General features: G+C 42.2%; 1 protein-coding gene across 1 annotated transcript in view; it reads right to left on the bottom strand.

The window, feature by feature from the left end:
* DNAI1 (dynein axonemal intermediate chain 1) overlaps positions 1 to 17,289 on the bottom strand; it is a 730,814-nt gene that overhangs the window by 652,680 nt on the left and 60,845 nt on the right. Inside the window, exon 3 of the mRNA XM_029581328.1 lies at positions 4,923 to 5,021. Coding sequence (XP_029437188.1) covers positions 4,923 to 5,021 — 99 coding nt within the window. The remainder of the gene's footprint in view (positions 1 to 4,922; positions 5,022 to 17,289) is intronic.

Genomic DNA, 17,289 nt, shown 5'->3' with positions numbered 1-17,289 from the left:
GGGAAAAATACATGAGCAATGTAGGCAGATATAAACTCAGTTGCTTTTAGAATGTCATACCCAGGAAAGTTGAATATGAGTGCACAGAAGGAGGCACTGACCTAGAACATAAAAACAAACAACTCAACACAATGTCTGAAAAGTATTATTGCTGAAAAGGTCATGATGACCAAATAACGAGTGGCACTGAACTGAGCCAATGAGAGTTTGACAATGCATTCTAACATAGCCAGGTAGCCTCTGAAGTCAGACAAGCTAATCTTGTATCTAGAAAGTGTGGCCATAAGCTAGCATGAAATGGACAGAGCTGCCGAGCAACCAAAAAGGTAGCCAGTCATGAACTAGACACAAATGATGACAAGATAAGCTCTACCCATGATGACCACCTCTAATACCACTAGCACTGTAGCTCAAATCAGGAAGAAGACTAAGAAGGCCAGAAAGACCAGGAAGAATGCAACAGGCAACAGGAAGTACTGAGAACCAAAGCATCACAAAAGGTCCAGGCAGAACAGAGACACGCCCTGCTAAGGACTTTTTCAATTGGCCAAAGACTTCTGAAGCAACTGAACTTCAGGTAATATAAATCTTGGATGGTTACTTGACCGGCTTCATAGGATAATCAATGAATGTCGTAAATTTGTATAATAAATCTTACATAATTCCATTATTGTTTTCTCTTCATTTCACAACCAATAAGTTGGGGCCTGAGGTTGGCGAACATAGTTCCCCTAGGAGCCCAATCTTGCACTGATTTAATCAAGCTTTCTTTTTAGAGGTGAATTTTTTAGAAGGGAAAGGTCCCCTACCCCTAACTTTCCATTCTAACCCACTAATTAGGCGGTTGGACTACACAGAATAACTTGACATTGGTCGGCAGAGAAATATAAGGAAATAAAGCATACAGAAATTCCATAATACAATCAGTAACCAAAGGAAAAAGCTCATTGTGCTGGGCGACTCAGTCATCAGAGGCACTATTTTGGGAACTCTTCTAGAGGGAAACACTACAGTTAAATGCCTCCAGGATCATCAGCCAGCAGAAATGCTATTCAGATAGTCAAAACGACCAAAGAAGAAAGCAAAGATTCTAAAGCTGATATTATCGTCCATCTGGGAACCAACGACCTTGCTAGTAACAGCATCCAAGCGGTACAGAGAGATTTCCAGTCTCTAGCAATGCAGATTAGTCACATGGCGACAACCATTACCTTTTCAGAAGTGTTACCTGTTCATGGAAGGGGGAAGGAAAGGCTAAGCCGTATTGATAACTTCAATGTATGGCTCAAATCCTGGTGTAAAGAAAAATGTTTGGGCTATATTGGGGGCTGAGGCTGTGTATGGAACAGAAAAAAGTTCTTTGTCAAAGATGGCGTACATCTGTCTGTGGAGGGAAAAAGGATCCTAAGAGATAAATTCAAATCCTATGTCATAAGGCATTTAAACTAGATGATTTTATTTGCAGAACAGTTGAGAAAAAGGCAGGGACTTTGATAGGTCTTTCTCATTTTTTATAACAGGTTGAAAAAGCTCCAAACAGTTGAAGGATGGCTAAGAAACACCATATTGCCAAAGCTGTTGCCACTATCACCACTTCTACTACTATTTGATTTATATTCTGTTTTTTAGGCAATTCAAAGCAGATTACATGAAAGTACTGTAAGTATTTCCTTGTCCCCAGAGACACCTAGATTTTGCCAGTTGCCAAAATCCAGGACATTACAGAGAGATTGCAAAAAATCCTCAAGCCTACTGACTACTATCCAATGCTTCTAATTTGTGTTGGCACCACATAGATCATATAACAAAAATAAACTACCAGGAGCTAATTATCAAGTGAGATAACTAAAGAAACTCTCATAAAGCCATAGCTGAGCACCTCCGAAATGGCATTATAAACATTCATATGGAAAATCACTATTGGTGCTCAATGCTATGATAATTTTAATCCTAGGTCTCAAAACAAAATATAACTTTTGTTTTTAAACAAATTTTTATATGCAAGAGCAAGTCACAACATCTAATCAGTTAATATAAAAATGGGGTAACTTATCTTAACTTTTTTCAGATATATTAGTGATAGGAGGAAATACAAAAGTGGCATTGTGAAACTCAAGAGGTGAAGGAGAGGAATATGAAGAGGCTGATGAGGAAAAAAGCAAAACTGCTTAACAAAGATTTCTCTTCAGTGTTCACTGTGGAAGGGCCTGGAGAAGGACAAGTTGCTGAGATCCATATTCAAAAGCGTTTAGCCAGATAACTCAGATGTTATCTACTAAATGAAGATTTGTGCACCTATCCAGCCAAATTCTAGCCAGATAATAAGTTAGTTGCCTAGAATTTAGCCAGATAAGTTAGGGGCTTTCCAGGGGTGTAACAGGGAGGAGTTGAGTTAGCTGGATAACAGCGGCTGAATATGGACCTCTGTGTTGATAAAGTGTTGGGGCTGGATACATCTGAGGGTATTAATGAAACTTTGAGATGTTCTGGCAGCTACACTGACTGACTTTTTCAATGCATCTTTAGAGTCGTTCCAGAGGACTGGAAATAGATGAATGTGGCTCCTAATCACAAAAGTGGAATTAAGGAGGAGTTTAAGAACTACAGACTGTTTAGTCTGACCTCTGTGGTGAGCAAATTAATGGAATTGCTGCTAAAACAGAGGAGAGTGCAGTTCCTAGAATCCAATGAATTGCAAGATCTGAGGCAGAGTCTATGACTCCCTTTGCAAAACCAGTAAAGAGTTTACCAGGTTTGGTAGTGAGAATGCTGGAATACATCTGGAATTTAGACTAATTATAAACTAGTATATTTTATTTATTTTTTATTTATTTAAGGTTTTTTTATACCGGCATTCATGATATCGTTCACATCATGTCGGTTTACATAAAAAACAGGAGTGCGAAGAATACAACCAAGAACATAAATAAACTTGATGAAGAGATGCAGTTACAAATAACAGGGGCTGATGAACTGGGGTGGAGGAAAATAAAGAGAGATAGAAGAGGTTAATTATATTATCCTCCATCAAACTGATCCAGACTTCACCAGCTACTACAACGTTCTACCACTTTTGTTAAACATCTATCTTCTTTTTCTTCTACTCCCAGTTAGAATCATCCCTGTTTTATTGTAACTTCTTCTTCTGTGCACTTGTTATAATTTCTAATTTCTAATGTATACTCACAGGTTATAGTTCTGTACGTTACGTTATAATGTATTGCTCACCCCTTGTTATATGTAAACCGACATGATACGACCAACCGTGAATGCCGGTATAGAAAAAAAACACAATAAATAAATATACAAGTGTACAATATATATATGGAGTCCAATATATACAGCTGCTGTGTAGAGTATTTATTGGTGGTGCGTGTTAGGTGGAGTTCGGGAAGGCTTGCCTTCCCGAACTATTTCATCAACCTGATAGATTCCCTTCCCAATTAAAGCTAAAGGATAATTTTAACCTTCTACATGGTTTCATAATTATTTACTTCAAATCAGTTGCAATATCTATATTCTATAAACTGCTTTTCTGAAATCTACATTACAAATTAAATAGCCCTGAACATGTTTGCCTATTTGGGTATACAAGTCTTCTCCAAATTAATATTCCTATATCTTCACAACTACTTCCTGTTGATTTTTCAGATAAAAGTAGGACCTGGATGAATTTTAACTTGTATCATTACCTTGGCCATATTACTTATATGACAATGAACATTCTTCCTAGGTTACTTTTTTAAATTCATAAGATTCCATTGAAAATTCTCAATTCCTTCTTTGAGGAATTTAGGAAAATGATATCTTGATTTATTTGGGAATATTGAAAGATGAGATTGTCAAAACCTAACGGTGGAACAGTAGCTTGACTATAAATGATATTGTTTGTTTGACATTTAGAACTCCTTTTTCTGGAAGTAGGTGGCAGTGTTCAATGGTCACCAGCCACTGGCACTGCAGGGGTTAATCCCAGCAGAACCAGCTGTTGTCACTGTTGCTGTTTATTCTGAAGTGAGTATCAGTTAAACAATTGTCTGTGAAAAATGACAGTTATCAGCAACCCAGAGAGGGAGACATACAGCTGATGATGGACTGCCAACCAATACTCAGAATTGTCAGTGTTCAGAGAGGGGCAACGTTCCGCCCTGCAGTGAGACTCAGTAAATAGTAGTTGCTACTATGTAATCCCTTTTCTTTTTCCCCTACCTGCTACAATGCAGATCTTTTATGTTCATTGTTCCTCCTTTTTAATAATAAACTCTTTAGTTTATTACTGCTGTGCTTGAGATTGTTGCCCACATAAGTGAAAAGCTGGGTGATACTAATGTTTTGAATGTGTGGTCTGTGAGAACTTCTTTGTGGGACCTTAAGTTTGTGGAGTCAGTGTACACTAAAAATTCTGGGAATAGCTTTGTGGAACCCCAGTTGGTAGGTGGGTAGTTGCCAGGTAAGATACACATGTACAGGTACAGGCAAAACATGTGCAGTGCTACTGGGACTCCAGGTGGCCACAGGTTCAACTCCTCTTACTGTTAGAGAAGTGCAAAGACATTATGTGACAATTCTTACTTCAGTAAAGCACACAAATACCCACATATAAATTGGAAACATGGTAACGGACATAAAAAAGGAGTAGAACTTAAAGCAGATATTAAAGAGTTACAGTTCAAATCATTCTATAGAGTTCATAAGTGTCATTTGTTATTTTATATGTAATAATCTCTAAGAAATCGATATGTTCATTTTTCTGAATGGATTTTTTTTCCTTTTTCCTTTACAAGTTTAATCACTATATGGGCTTGCAGTTTGAAATGTCAGCTTCCAATTAGCAAATATTTTTTTTCCGAATATTTACACCTAGTTATTTTCTAGATTCACAGCTGAGTTTTATTAAAATGATGCTGACAGCAAATACTTACAGCTTCAGTTAAATCCAGCTGATCTGCAGGTTTGAGGAGTGCTTTAACCTGTGACCATTCATCTGGCCCCTCTGCTATCTCGGTGGACTCATCATCATCCTGGCACAAGAAAAGACTTTGTTAGTCAATCAGATTTCAAAATTCCTGTCACAACTTTTAACACTAGAATGTAATCTTGAGAACTTAAAAGAATAATAGTTTTCTGTCAAAGCCTATTAATTGTGAGCCTACTGTGGATAGGCAATCACTTCTAGTATACATTTATCACCATTAAAATAAGTTTATTAAATAAATATATATATATATATATATAATGAATATCGTTTGCTACTCGTTAACGGGAAGATTTTAAATCACGTGTGTGGGGCTGGAGGCAGCCGGTACAGTGGCCATTTGTCGTTGTGCTGGGGAAGCGTGCGCCGACAGCCTGTGCAAGTTACTACTGCTCTTAAAATTAAAAAAAAAAAAAAAGCTAGGGTAGGTTTACAGGGTGGGGAGGAGAGGGGGAAGGGGAAGGAAGGTTAGATAGGGGAGTAGAGAAGTTCCCTCCCAGCCCATTCCTTAAATCAATAAGATGTGCTAAATGGGATTTCCATGGGTGCCATAAAAATTATTGTGTTTTAGAATGCAAATATGCTAATGTGCAAGCAAATGGAAAATCGTGACTGAGTAGCTATGCCCTGGTTAGGGGTAGAAAAATATTTAGAAAACTTGGGCACCAGCCAAAGTTTTGAGGAGTTGGAGAGAATTTTTTTTTTAGATCATTTACCTTTCTTTTCACATTTTTTTTCCTTTGGTTTATATTGTACTTTTTTTGCTTCCATCTCCCTCCAGCTTCTTCCTCCCTATGCTTCAGTCCATTTTCTTTCCTTTCTCCCTCCAGCCAATTTGCTTGCCTTTTTCCATCTTTCTGCCCAGCCCTCCCTCCAACCAGATTCAAACTTCACCGACCTCATCCCTTCTACACCCCCAAACCAATCTCTCTCTTCCCACCCTACCAAGCCCTCCTTCTCTTCTTCCCACCCCAATCCAACCAGCCTGTCTTCCTCTTCTTCACGTGGCAGAAGGGCTTTGGCTGCTCAACTGAGCCCAGGGAAGCTATGGTGGAAGATCCTCTGCTCATCCCCAGAGCAACAGAGGAGGAGGTGCCTCTCCTCAGGTTGAGGCTGCCCAAAATATATTGGGGTGACATTAGATCACTCCTTGACTTATAAAATCCATCATGAACAACTGACCGGCAGAGTGCAGGCACAAAACTTGTTTCAGTGGTTTGTTAACCATAAAAAGGGTGCCAGCTTCATCATATTTTGCACAATAGAACTGAAGTTGGTGTACTCCAGAGTCATAGCTAACCTACTGTTATAGCCGCTGGCCGCGGCGGGCCACAACCGGGGCCGACTGTCATTGCCACCGGCCGCAGCGGTCTGAGGCCAGGACCAAGTACTCACCCGCGGCATCGGGTTGGTCCCGAGGCTCCTGCAGGAGCAAGCAGCCTTCTTCGATGCTCTCCTCGCGGCCATGGCCGCTGCTGAGGTCGGTCGCAGAACCCTGCATGGCCGGGATGACTCCGCCCCCTTTTGGCTGAAGATAAGATTTAAAGGGGCCATGACAGGAAGTTGTCGTGGCTCGTTTTGGATATTTAAGGCAAGGTCTGCTCCTCAGACCTTGCCTTGGTATTGAGGCTCTGTGCTTGGTTTCCGGTGCTCCGTGTTCTTCGACTTGCTCTGTTCTTCATCCCGCTTCTGCTCCTCCTCTCCGTTGGATTGATTCTTTGGCTCCAGATCTTCGGACCGGCTGTGGTGATTCTCTGGCGTTGACTCAGACCGGCTTTGGACCCTTCTTCCTGTGTTGCCCCTGGACTGGCTTCGGACCACTCTCCAGTCTGTTCATGAACCGGCTCTTGACCTCTCTCTGGACTTTGACCCTTGGACTGGTTTTGGACTATCCTTTGACTTCTACTCCCAGACTATCTACGACCAGCTAGAGGTACCAGCCATCTGGAATCCACGACCTACAGGAGGCGCTTGCATCCAGACCTTCATTAGTCTTCAGGGAGTTTCTTAAGTCCCAGCAGCCGGATCCCTACAGTCTCCTCTGGGGGGATCTCGAGCTTCCAGGTAGAAGTCTTCATATTACGCTTATCGCATAGAGCCTTGCCCTCCAACTGTAGAGACCTATAGGGTTATCCGTCCGTTTGGGTAATGCCTACTCTACCTCGGAACAGGGGTCCACCTTCTGATACGCAACACCTACGGCCAATGTGCCCATGGCAACAGGTGCCATTACCCTAAGGATTGATATAAAGAACTGTATATAATTATGACGTAAATACGTATTGAAATTCAAAACAACATCATTTTCAGAAAAAATAACAAAAGCTGATACCATGTAGTCTATTGAATAGAAAAAGGGTAACCTCATATAACAATGGCGGGCTTTTCTCATATAGCCACAATTGCCATTTGTATATTTGTGCAGTCAATAGGCTTTCAGACCGTCACAGAATTTATAATCATTGGTTATCCCATATTGGTTTTTGAAGAAAAATTTTTTTTAAGGTTTTTAAGTTCGATTAAATTTATAAGGCAGTACAGATTCACTTATCGTAGCAGGAACAACGCAGCCGGAGTGTTAAGCTGTCCCTTAGCCCGACACGGCTCGTGTTTCTGGCGGCTTCATCAGGGGCTGAAGGATATTGATTCTAAAATTAAAAATAGCATAGTGTACTAAATTTATGTTCAATTAAAGAAGGTTAGCGTTGCTATCTTTAATATACATACGGTTTCACTGGCTGCCCGGCAATAACATCTGCTACTTGGTTGCAGCTTTAACCCAACAACTGGATCCGCCATTTTGGAGGTTCTTTTAAACCTGCTAGTGGCTTGAAAGGGAACCAATCAGAAAATAAAATTTGGTATACAGAGCATCACTGAATACAGCTAGATCAGAGAGGACCACTCTACGGAGTCATTAAGTCCATGTGGGGATTGTGAAACTAATGTAAAAATCCACCATTGTTCCCTGTAGTTTAAAAAATGATTGTGATCACCACCACGTGGATTTGGAGTCACTTGTTCAAGTATTGTCCACTTTAATTGATCAAATGTGTGACCGAGCTCCATGCAATGGCTTACCATTGGTGCCTCCATATTTACTGTGTTAAGTCGGCTTCTATGTTCGTGGAGACGCACTTTAATCTTTCTGCTGGTACGGCCTACATACAACAGTTGGCAAGGGCATTGAATTAAATATATAACAGAGGTTGAATTGCATGTAGTTGCTGATCTTTTCTTGTATTTGTACCCTGTCGCCGGATGTTGCCAAGTCTGACCTTCAATAGTAGTCTCACACATATCACACGATCCACACTGGCTATGATAACCTTGCACCTGTATAGAATCCGGCACACTCATAGAAGCCTGCACTACTTGGTCACGAAGATTTTTACTGCGCTGGTATGCAAACAGTGGTGGATCATCAAAAGTAGGATGTAATTGAAGAATGTGCCAATGTTTTTTAATGCTTTCCATGATTAAATAGGATTTATCTGTGTGGGTTAGTACACAGATATCCTTTGTTACGGGTTCTTTCTCCCTATATTGTAAAAGAGCCTGGCGTGGAGAATACCACGCTCTCTTGTATGCTTTATAGACTGAAGAATAGGGATATCCCCGGGAGAAAAATCTGGACGCCATTATACCAGCTTGAATCTTAAAATCTTTGTCTGAAGAACATAATCTTCTCAGCCTAAAAAATTGGCTGACGGGAAGTCCGTTTTTGAATGCCCTAGGGTGGAAGCTATGATACATTAATAAATTATTTCTGTCAATCTCTTTGCGATAGACAGTCCATAGCTATTTCTTATTTTTTAATACATTTTACTTACAAACTCACGGTATAGCTATGGGCTCATCTGCAGCACCGTCTATTGCCAACCTAGTGATGGACAGATTTGAGAGACAACATATATATGGGTCTACTTGGTTCAATAACATTTCGTTGTGGATAAGGTACATTGATGACCTGTTGATTTTTTGGACAACGGAAGAATTTCTATTACAAGATTTTATTCAGTGGATCAACACAATTGATGTAGATTTAAAGTTTACAGCTCAGTATAGCAAAGAAAAAATAGCATTTTTGGACATTTTAATTTTAATTCAAAATTCTAAATTACAGACCACTGTCTATCGCAAAGAGATTGACAGAAATAATTTATTAATGTATCATAGCTTCCACCCTAGGGCATTCAAAAACGGACTTCCCGTCAGCCAATTTTTTAGGCTGAGAAGATTATGTTCTTCAGACAAAGATTTTAAGATTCAAGCTGGTATAATGGCGTCCAGATTTTTCTCCCGGGGATATCCCTATTCTTCAGTCTTTAAAGCATACAAGAGAGCGTGGTATTCTCCACGCCAGGCTCTTTTACAATATTATTTATTTATTTATTTATAATTTTTTATATACCGCCGCTCATCAAAGATATCACGTCGGTGTACAATGAACAGGAACTTACGCCGGAGCGTTATACATTTAACAGATTTAACAGATTTAACAGATTTAACTTACGCCGGAGCGTTATACATTTAACAGATTGTACATTTAACAGATTATATATTTAACAAGTTATATATTAAACGAAAGTATGTATATAAATATTTAAATATAATAAAAGTAGAATCTATTAAAAAACACAGAACTATACTTTGGGGGTATATTAGTTGAGGTAAGTTAAACAGAACTAGGGAGCAAAGGGATTCTAGTAAATTGGGGCTGAGGTAAGGGAAAAGGGTTAGGAGGAGATGTAGCAACGGGATTCTAGTAAATTGGGGCTGAGGTAAGGGAAAAGGGTTAAGAGGAGATGTAGTTCTACATTAGATGTAGTAAGAGGGGGGAGAAAGCATTTCAAAAGTAGTTAATAGCAATTGTAAAGAGAGGTATTTACAGTGGGAACAGAGGTAGGAGAATTAGAGATGGTGTCTAGACAGGGGGAGAAGGGTAGAGAAGGCAGTGAGAAAATGGGAGAGGATCAACATATATATTTCACGTATAGGCATGTGTGAATAACCATGTCTTGAGTTTTTGCTTGAATGTTTTGGGAGATGGCTCAAGGCGCAGTTCAGTGGGCATAGTATTCCATAACAAAGGGCCAGCAAAAGAGAACGCTCGTGCTTTGGTGGAAACATGGTTATATAATTTAGGTGAAGGGGTTTGTAATGTGGCGAGGTATTGATTTCTGGTGGGTTTAATAGAAGATTGAAGTTGTATTGATTTATTAAACCATTTCATTTCAGGATTGTGGAGGGCTTTATGGATAAGTGTTAGAGTCTTGTAGTGTATGCGGGATTGAATGGGGAGCCAGTGTAATTCCTTCAAAACTGGCGTAATATGTTCCTTTGAGTTTGTGTTAGTAAGGATACGGGCTGCAGTGTTTTGCAGGATTTGTAAGGGGCGGATGGCATTTTTAGGTAGGCCTAGGAGGAGTGAATTACAATAATCTGTTTTGGAAAACAGCATGGCTTGTAGAACTGTCCGGAAATCAGATGCATGAAGCAAAGGTTTCAATTTTTTGAGTGTATGTAATTTGAAAAAGCACTCTTTAAGGATTGTACTGATAAATTTTTTGAGGGTTATTTGGTCATCAATAATGACTCCTAGGTCTCGGACTTGGTGGGAGAAATGTATGTGCATTGATGTTATAGGTGAGGTGGGAGAAGCATGTAATGGGGTGGGAGGAGAAATGATCATGAGTTCAGTTTTAGTGGAATTGAGGGCAAGTTGTAAGGAGGTTAAGAGATTATTGATAGAAGCAAGAGTAGTGTCCCAGATTTCAAGGGCTTTAGATATGGATTCCGTTACTGGAATAAGAATTTGTACATCATCAGCGTACAAAAAGTGTGGAAGCTTAAGGTTGGCGAGGAGATGGCAAAGCGGTAGAAGATAGATATTAAAAAGGGTAGATGAGAGTGAAGATCCTTGCGGGACACCTTGCTTTAAAGGGATTTCTTTAGATAAGTGATTGCCAATTTTGACTTTATAGTTACGGTTGGACAAGTAGGAAGTAAACCAGTTATGAGCAGTACCAGTTATTCCAATCTCATGTAGGCGTTGGAGAAGAACTTGGTGGTTAACGGTATCAAAAGCCGCTGAGATATCTAGAATTACTAGCAGCTGAGGTTGATTTCTATCTAGGCTTTTGAGAAGGTAATCATTCAAGGATAGGAGAAGAGTTTCAGTGCTATGTAATTTGCGAAATCCATATTGTGAGGAAGAGAGGATATGGTGTTCTTCTAAATAGTCACTAAGTTGACGGTTGATAGTTTTTTCTAGGATTTTAGCAATAAATGGGAGGTTAGAAATGGGGCGGTAATTAGCAAGGTCTAATGGGTCTAGCTTAGGTTTTTTTAAAGTGGGTTTAAGGATGGCAAATTTAAGAGAGTTGGGCACTTGCCCAAGTTCGATGGATGCATTGATAATGTTAGAGATAGGGCTGGATATTAGATCAGGGACAGTGAGGAGGAGTTTTGTGGGGATGGTATCAGATGGATGAGATGAGGGTCTGGCTTTTTTGAGTAGGGATTCAATTTCAGTTGTTGCTGTATTTTCAAAGGTTGTTAGCTGAGGTGCAGATTCTTTTGTGTGACAGAGATTATAGGATTGGGGCGTGTGGGAATTGTGTGGGAAGCGTGACATAATATTGTTAATTTTGTCCTGAAAATATGAAGCGAGCTGTTCACATTTTATTTTGGCTTCTTCTTCTGGAATGATGTTTGGAGTGAGGTTAGTAAGTGAGGTGACATATTCGAACAGCACTTTTGGATTGAATTGATATTGGTGTATTTTACCTGCGTAGTAGTTCTTTTTAGCATTATTGATCATTTCACTATAGTTTTGCAGCGAAGTTTTGTATCGTGCGAGTAGAATTGGTGTGGGTTCTTTACGCCAATTTTTTTCAGCTTTTCTAAGGGCTTGTTTTAAGTCTTTTAGTGTGGGAGTGTACCAGGGTTTTTTTGTATTTTTCTGAGAGGAGAGTTTTTTTGTAATGAGGGGGCAAATGGTATTAGCAACTGAGAGAGTGTATTCATTCCATGATGTTAAAGCAGTGTCAGCATTTGAAAGATTAAGATTAAGCTGAGTGTTGGATAGAGCAGTGGTGAGCTCATCTCTATTGCAAGTTTTTCGGTATTGAAAAGTAGTAGAGCTAATTGGGGGGGATGGAGGTCTTTGTAGAGTGTTAGATGTTCTTATGATATAGTGGTCAGACCATGGGATAGGTGTGCATGATAAGGAATCAGTTACGATGTGATGGTTGGTAAAAATGAGGTCAAGTGAGTGACCAGCTTTATGTGTGGGCATGTTTATAATTTGCTTGAATCCTAGTGATTTCATGGCTTCCAGGAAGGAGGAGCAACTAGGTGTAAGGGGTGTTGTGTTGACATGGAAATTAAAGTCTCCTAGGATAATAGCTGGGGAGCCGATGGAAATATTTTTAGCTATATATTCGATGAGAGACGAAGGGTTATTGTTAAGAGTTCCAGGGGGAGCGTAAATAAGGCAAATTTGTAGAGAAGGGGCTTTGAACAGGCCAATTTCTAATTTAGCTGGGGGGGGGATGGGTTGGAGTGTGAGTTTGAGTCGTTTGTTGGTGGCTAAGAGAATGCCTCCACCTTTCTTTTTTAATCGGGGGATGGAGACTATATCGTATATATTGTTAGGGAGCTGGTTGAGGAGAACATTGTCAGTGTCTTTTAACCATGTTTCTGTTATTGCACAGATGTCTGGTGTTTCGTCAGAGAGGATGTCGTTGAGTATAGAAGTTTTTTTGTTTAAAGATTGTGCATTGAAGAGGATGAGTGTGAGTGCTGTGAGGCCAATGATTTGAGTGAGTGGTGGGGAGATCATGGTTGTGTGAATGCTTTTGAGGTATGATCGTTGTCGAATGGTGTGAGGAGCAGAAGGTCTGTATCCATGGTATCTGAGTGTTGGAATGTTTAGCATTTTAGGGCTGCTCAGAAAATAGAGAGTGTGTATTTGAGTGTTTATGTATTGTGTAATGTGAGGTAGTCTTTTGTGTTAAGTGTAGCAGTCAGTAGAATGTGGTAGATGAGGGCTGAAAAAGTGGAGGATGTTGGGAAGTAAAGTAGCTTACTTATGATTCAGGGAGAAAGGGGGAGGGAGGAGGGAAGTAAGGAGGGGTTTGAGTACAAATGAATACAGATATGCAAGTAATACAGATATGCAATACAGATGATACAGATATGCAAGTATAATAGGTAAATACGACAAGTAAGTGGCTTTAAGTACTGTTATTACTAACATCATCTAGGTTACACCAAATCAGCACTTGCCTCTAAAAGACTGCAACCAAAGTGGGTTTTTTTTTTTTTTTTTTTTGTAAGGTTGTTACAACAAACTCAAGGGCGGTGCAAAACAGAGAGCTTTGTATTAGGTCACAAGGGTCACAAAGGGCGCAAAGGGGCGCTCAAAGGGGCAGGCCCCTTTGTCGCGCTCCTTCGTGCGCGAGACGCACGGCGCGAGACGCCGAGGAACGTGCCTGGGATTTAAGCCGCCACTACTGGGCGAATGTGATAGGAAACAGGTGGGCGGTGAACGTTGTGCTTGTCAGTTCCTGCTCTGGGTCTCCGGCTCCCAATTGGCTGAAGAGGTCCCACGTGGCCTGAGCTCGGGGCGCAGGGAGAGGGTCTCGATGGTCGGCGGGGCTTGGGTCCCGGGCGGGGCGGCGCCGACGCGGTCCACGCTGCAGGCAGCGAAGGAGGAGAGCTGCGGCGAAAAGGGAGCGCTGGATAAAGGGGCCCGAATTTAAAGGGCTTTACCTTTAATTATTTATTTTGTGCTCGTCAGTTCCTGCTCTGGGTCTCCGGCTCCCAATTGGCTGAAGAGGTCCCACGTGGCCTGAGCTCGGGGCGCAGGGAGAGGGTCTCGATGGTCGGCGGGGCTTGGGTCCCGGGCGGGGCGGCGCCGACGCGGTCCACGCTGCAGGCAGCGAAGGAGGAGAGCTGCGGCGAAAAGGGAGCGCTGGATAAAGGGGCCCGAATTTAAAGGGCTTTACCTTTAATTATTTATTTTGTGCTCGTCAGTTCCTGCTCTGGGTCTCCGGCTCCCAATTGGCTGAAGAGGTCCCACGTGGCCTGAGCTCGGGGCGCAGGGAGAGGGTCTCGATGGTCGGCGGGGCTTGGGTCCCGGGCGGGGCGGCGCCGACGCGGTCCACGCTGCAGGCAGCGAAGGAGGAGAGCTGCGGCGAAAAGGGAGCGCTGGATAAAGGGGCCCGAATTTAAAGGGCTTTACCTTTAATTATTTATTTTGTGCTCGTCAGTTCCTGCTCTGGGTCTCCGGCTCCCAATTGGCTGAAGAGGTCCCACGTGGCCTGAGCTCGGGGCGCAGGGAGAGGGTCTCGATGGTCGGCGGGGCTTGGGTCCCGGGCGGGGCGGCGCCGACGCGGTCCACGCTGCAGGCAACGAAGGAGGAGAGCTGCGGCGAAAAGGGAGCGCTGGATAAAGGGGCCCGAATTTAAAGGGCTTTACCTTTAATTATTTATTTTGTGCTCGTCAGTTCCTGCTCTGGGTCTCCGGCTCCCAATTGGCTGAAGAGGTCCCACGTGGCCTGAGCTCGGGGCGCAGGGAGAGGGTCTCGATGGTCGGCGGGGCTTGGGTCCCGGGCGGGGCGGCGCCGACGCGGTCCACGCTGCAGGCAGCGAAGGAGGAGAGCTGCCTGCAGGGAGAAAGAACCCGTAACAAAGGATATCTGTGTACTAACCCACACAGATAAATCCTATTTAATCATGGAAAGTATTAAAAAACATTGGCACATTCTTCAATTACATCCTACTTTTGATGATCCACCACTGTTTGCATACCAGCGCAGTAAAAATCTTCGTGACCAAGTAGTGCGGGCTTCTATGAGTGTGCCGGATTCTATACAGGTGCAAGGTTATCATAGCCAGTGTGGATCGTGTGATATGTGTGAGACTACTATTGAAGGTCAGACTTGGCAACATCCGGCGACAGGGTACAAATACAAGAAAAGATCAGCAACTACATGCAATTCAACCTCTGTTATATATTTAATTCAATGCCCTTGCCAACTGTTGTATGTCAGCCGTACCAGCAGAAAGATTAAAGTGCGTCTCCACGAACATAGAAGCCGACTTAACACAGTAAATATGGAGGCACCAATGGTAAGCCATTGCATGGAGCTCGGTCACACATTTGATCAATTAAAGTGGACAATACTTGAACAAGTGACTCCAAATCCACGTGGTGGTGATCACAATCATTTTTTAAACTACAGGGCACAATGGTGGATTTTTACATTAGTTTCACAATCCCCACATGGACTTAATGACTCCGTAGAGTGGTCCTCTCTGATCTAGCTGTATTCAGTGATGCTCTGTATACCAAACTTTATTTTCTGATTGGTTCCCTTTCAAGCCATTAGCAGGTTTAAAAGAACCTCCAAAATGGCGGATCCAGTTGTTGGGTTAAAGCTGCAACCAAGTAGCAGATGTTATTGCCGGGCAGCCAGTGAAACCGTATGTATATTAAAGATAGCAACGCTAACCTTCTTTAATTGAACATAAATTTAGTACACTATGCTATTTTTAATTTTAGAATCAATATCCTTCAGCCCCTGATGAAGCCGCCAGAAACACGAGCCGTGTCGGGCTAAGGGACAGCTTAACACTCCGGCTGCGTTGTTCCTGCTACGATAAGTGAATCTGTACTGCCTTATAAATTTAATCAAACTTAAAAACCTTAAAAAAAATTCTTCTTCAAAAACCAATATGGGATAACCAATGATTATAAATTCTGTGACGGTCTGAAAGCCTATTGACTGCACAAATATACAAATGGCAATTGCGGCTATATGAGAAAAGCCCGCCATTGTTATATGAGGTTACCCTTTTTCTATTCAATAGACTACATGGTATCAGCTTTTGTTATTTTTTCTGAAAATGATGTTGTTTTGAATTTCATTACCCTAAGGATGTCATAACACTGTGCCAACCCCATTAGCACAGGAACTGTTGAGAGCAGAGGAAGAGAGGGGAGGAGAGAGGATCATCTATTCCAGGCATCGTATCTCCATAGGCATGATCAGGCTGCTGATGTGGCCCCTGGGTTCCAAAGCAAAATGCTTTGACATTCCATCTTCCCCCCTGATCCTGATCATGAGGGGCTGAAGAATATGCAGCTGCCACCAAAGCAAAACATGTTGTGACAGCTGCTGGTGCTCTTTCCTCCCCACCGCCAATTATAAGCAAGAAGAAGAGTGGAGCTGGTTCTTATTTGAACCATGTAGAGCTCCCTAAAAATCTAAGATACACCTTATGGTTCAAACTGCTTCTTAGAAGATGACCCATGCGGGAGGAAGGGAAAAGCACTAACTTTGAAAAGCTAAAGAGCGGAATATAAAGCAAATAAATACAATAAATAAATAGCTCCGCTCTTCTTACGGTTTGGGCTGGAATGGGTTGAGGGAGGAAATGAGGGAGGGAAAAAGAGAAGTGATTAGGGGTTGGGAAAACCTGAGGCAGTAGGGGGTAGACTGGGGACTGGGATTAGAGGGGAAGAGAAGCACCTAGAGATTTGGGTTGGGGAACATGCAGACTGGGAGATTAGTGGTGGGAGGAAATGGACAGTGAGTGAGACACTGGAGTTGGATGTGGAGAACATGGATTGGGTGCAAGTGGGTTTGTGGGGAGAGCAGCAACTGGGGGTCAGGATGAGGGGGAGACTGGAGGATTAGGTGAGCCAGGACTGGAAGACTGAGAGTAGAAAGAGTGGCAACTGAGTCATGGATGGGTGGGTAGGGACTGGGAGGTTTAGTGGGGAAAGCAGCATTTGGCATATTGAAAGGGAAAATGGGGACAGAGACTGAGTGAGAGATTTGTGGGGACTGGAAGATTGGGGGTGGTTGTGTAGGGGGAAAAGCAATTGGAGGTTAGTGGTGGTTGGTAAATGGGATCGGAGTGAGATGGGGTTGATGGAACTGGAGCTAAAGATCTGAAAGGTGTGAGACTGGGATTATGAATGAGGATATGTGGGGCAAGAAGCAGGCAATATGAATAGGAGATATATGCGGCTGTGGAGGTGTTAGTGGTGGTGTGTGAGATGGGGGTTATAAGATGAGAAAGGAACAAGAGATGGTGTGAAGTATTTGGAGGCCTAGGAAGAGAGTGTGAGGCAGTGGAAAAGGACAGTGTGAAAGTGAAAACAGAAGGTTGAGGAGGGAGCGAAAGAAGAAGCTTGGGAAGCTGGGTAGGGAGTAAGAGAGAGAAGAAAGGGACTAGAATTAGGGGAAAGGGTGAGTAACAGGGAAGGAGTCTGAACCAGCGAGGGGGATGAGT

This window comes from Rhinatrema bivittatum, chromosome 1 (genome assembly GCF_901001135.1).
Source record: "Rhinatrema bivittatum chromosome 1, aRhiBiv1.1, whole genome shotgun sequence".
NCBI classification, from domain to species: domain Eukaryota; kingdom Metazoa; phylum Chordata; class Amphibia; order Gymnophiona; family Rhinatrematidae; genus Rhinatrema; species Rhinatrema bivittatum.
The sequence above is the reverse complement of the archived record's forward strand: the minus strand, read 5'-3'. Positions and strand labels throughout refer to the sequence as shown.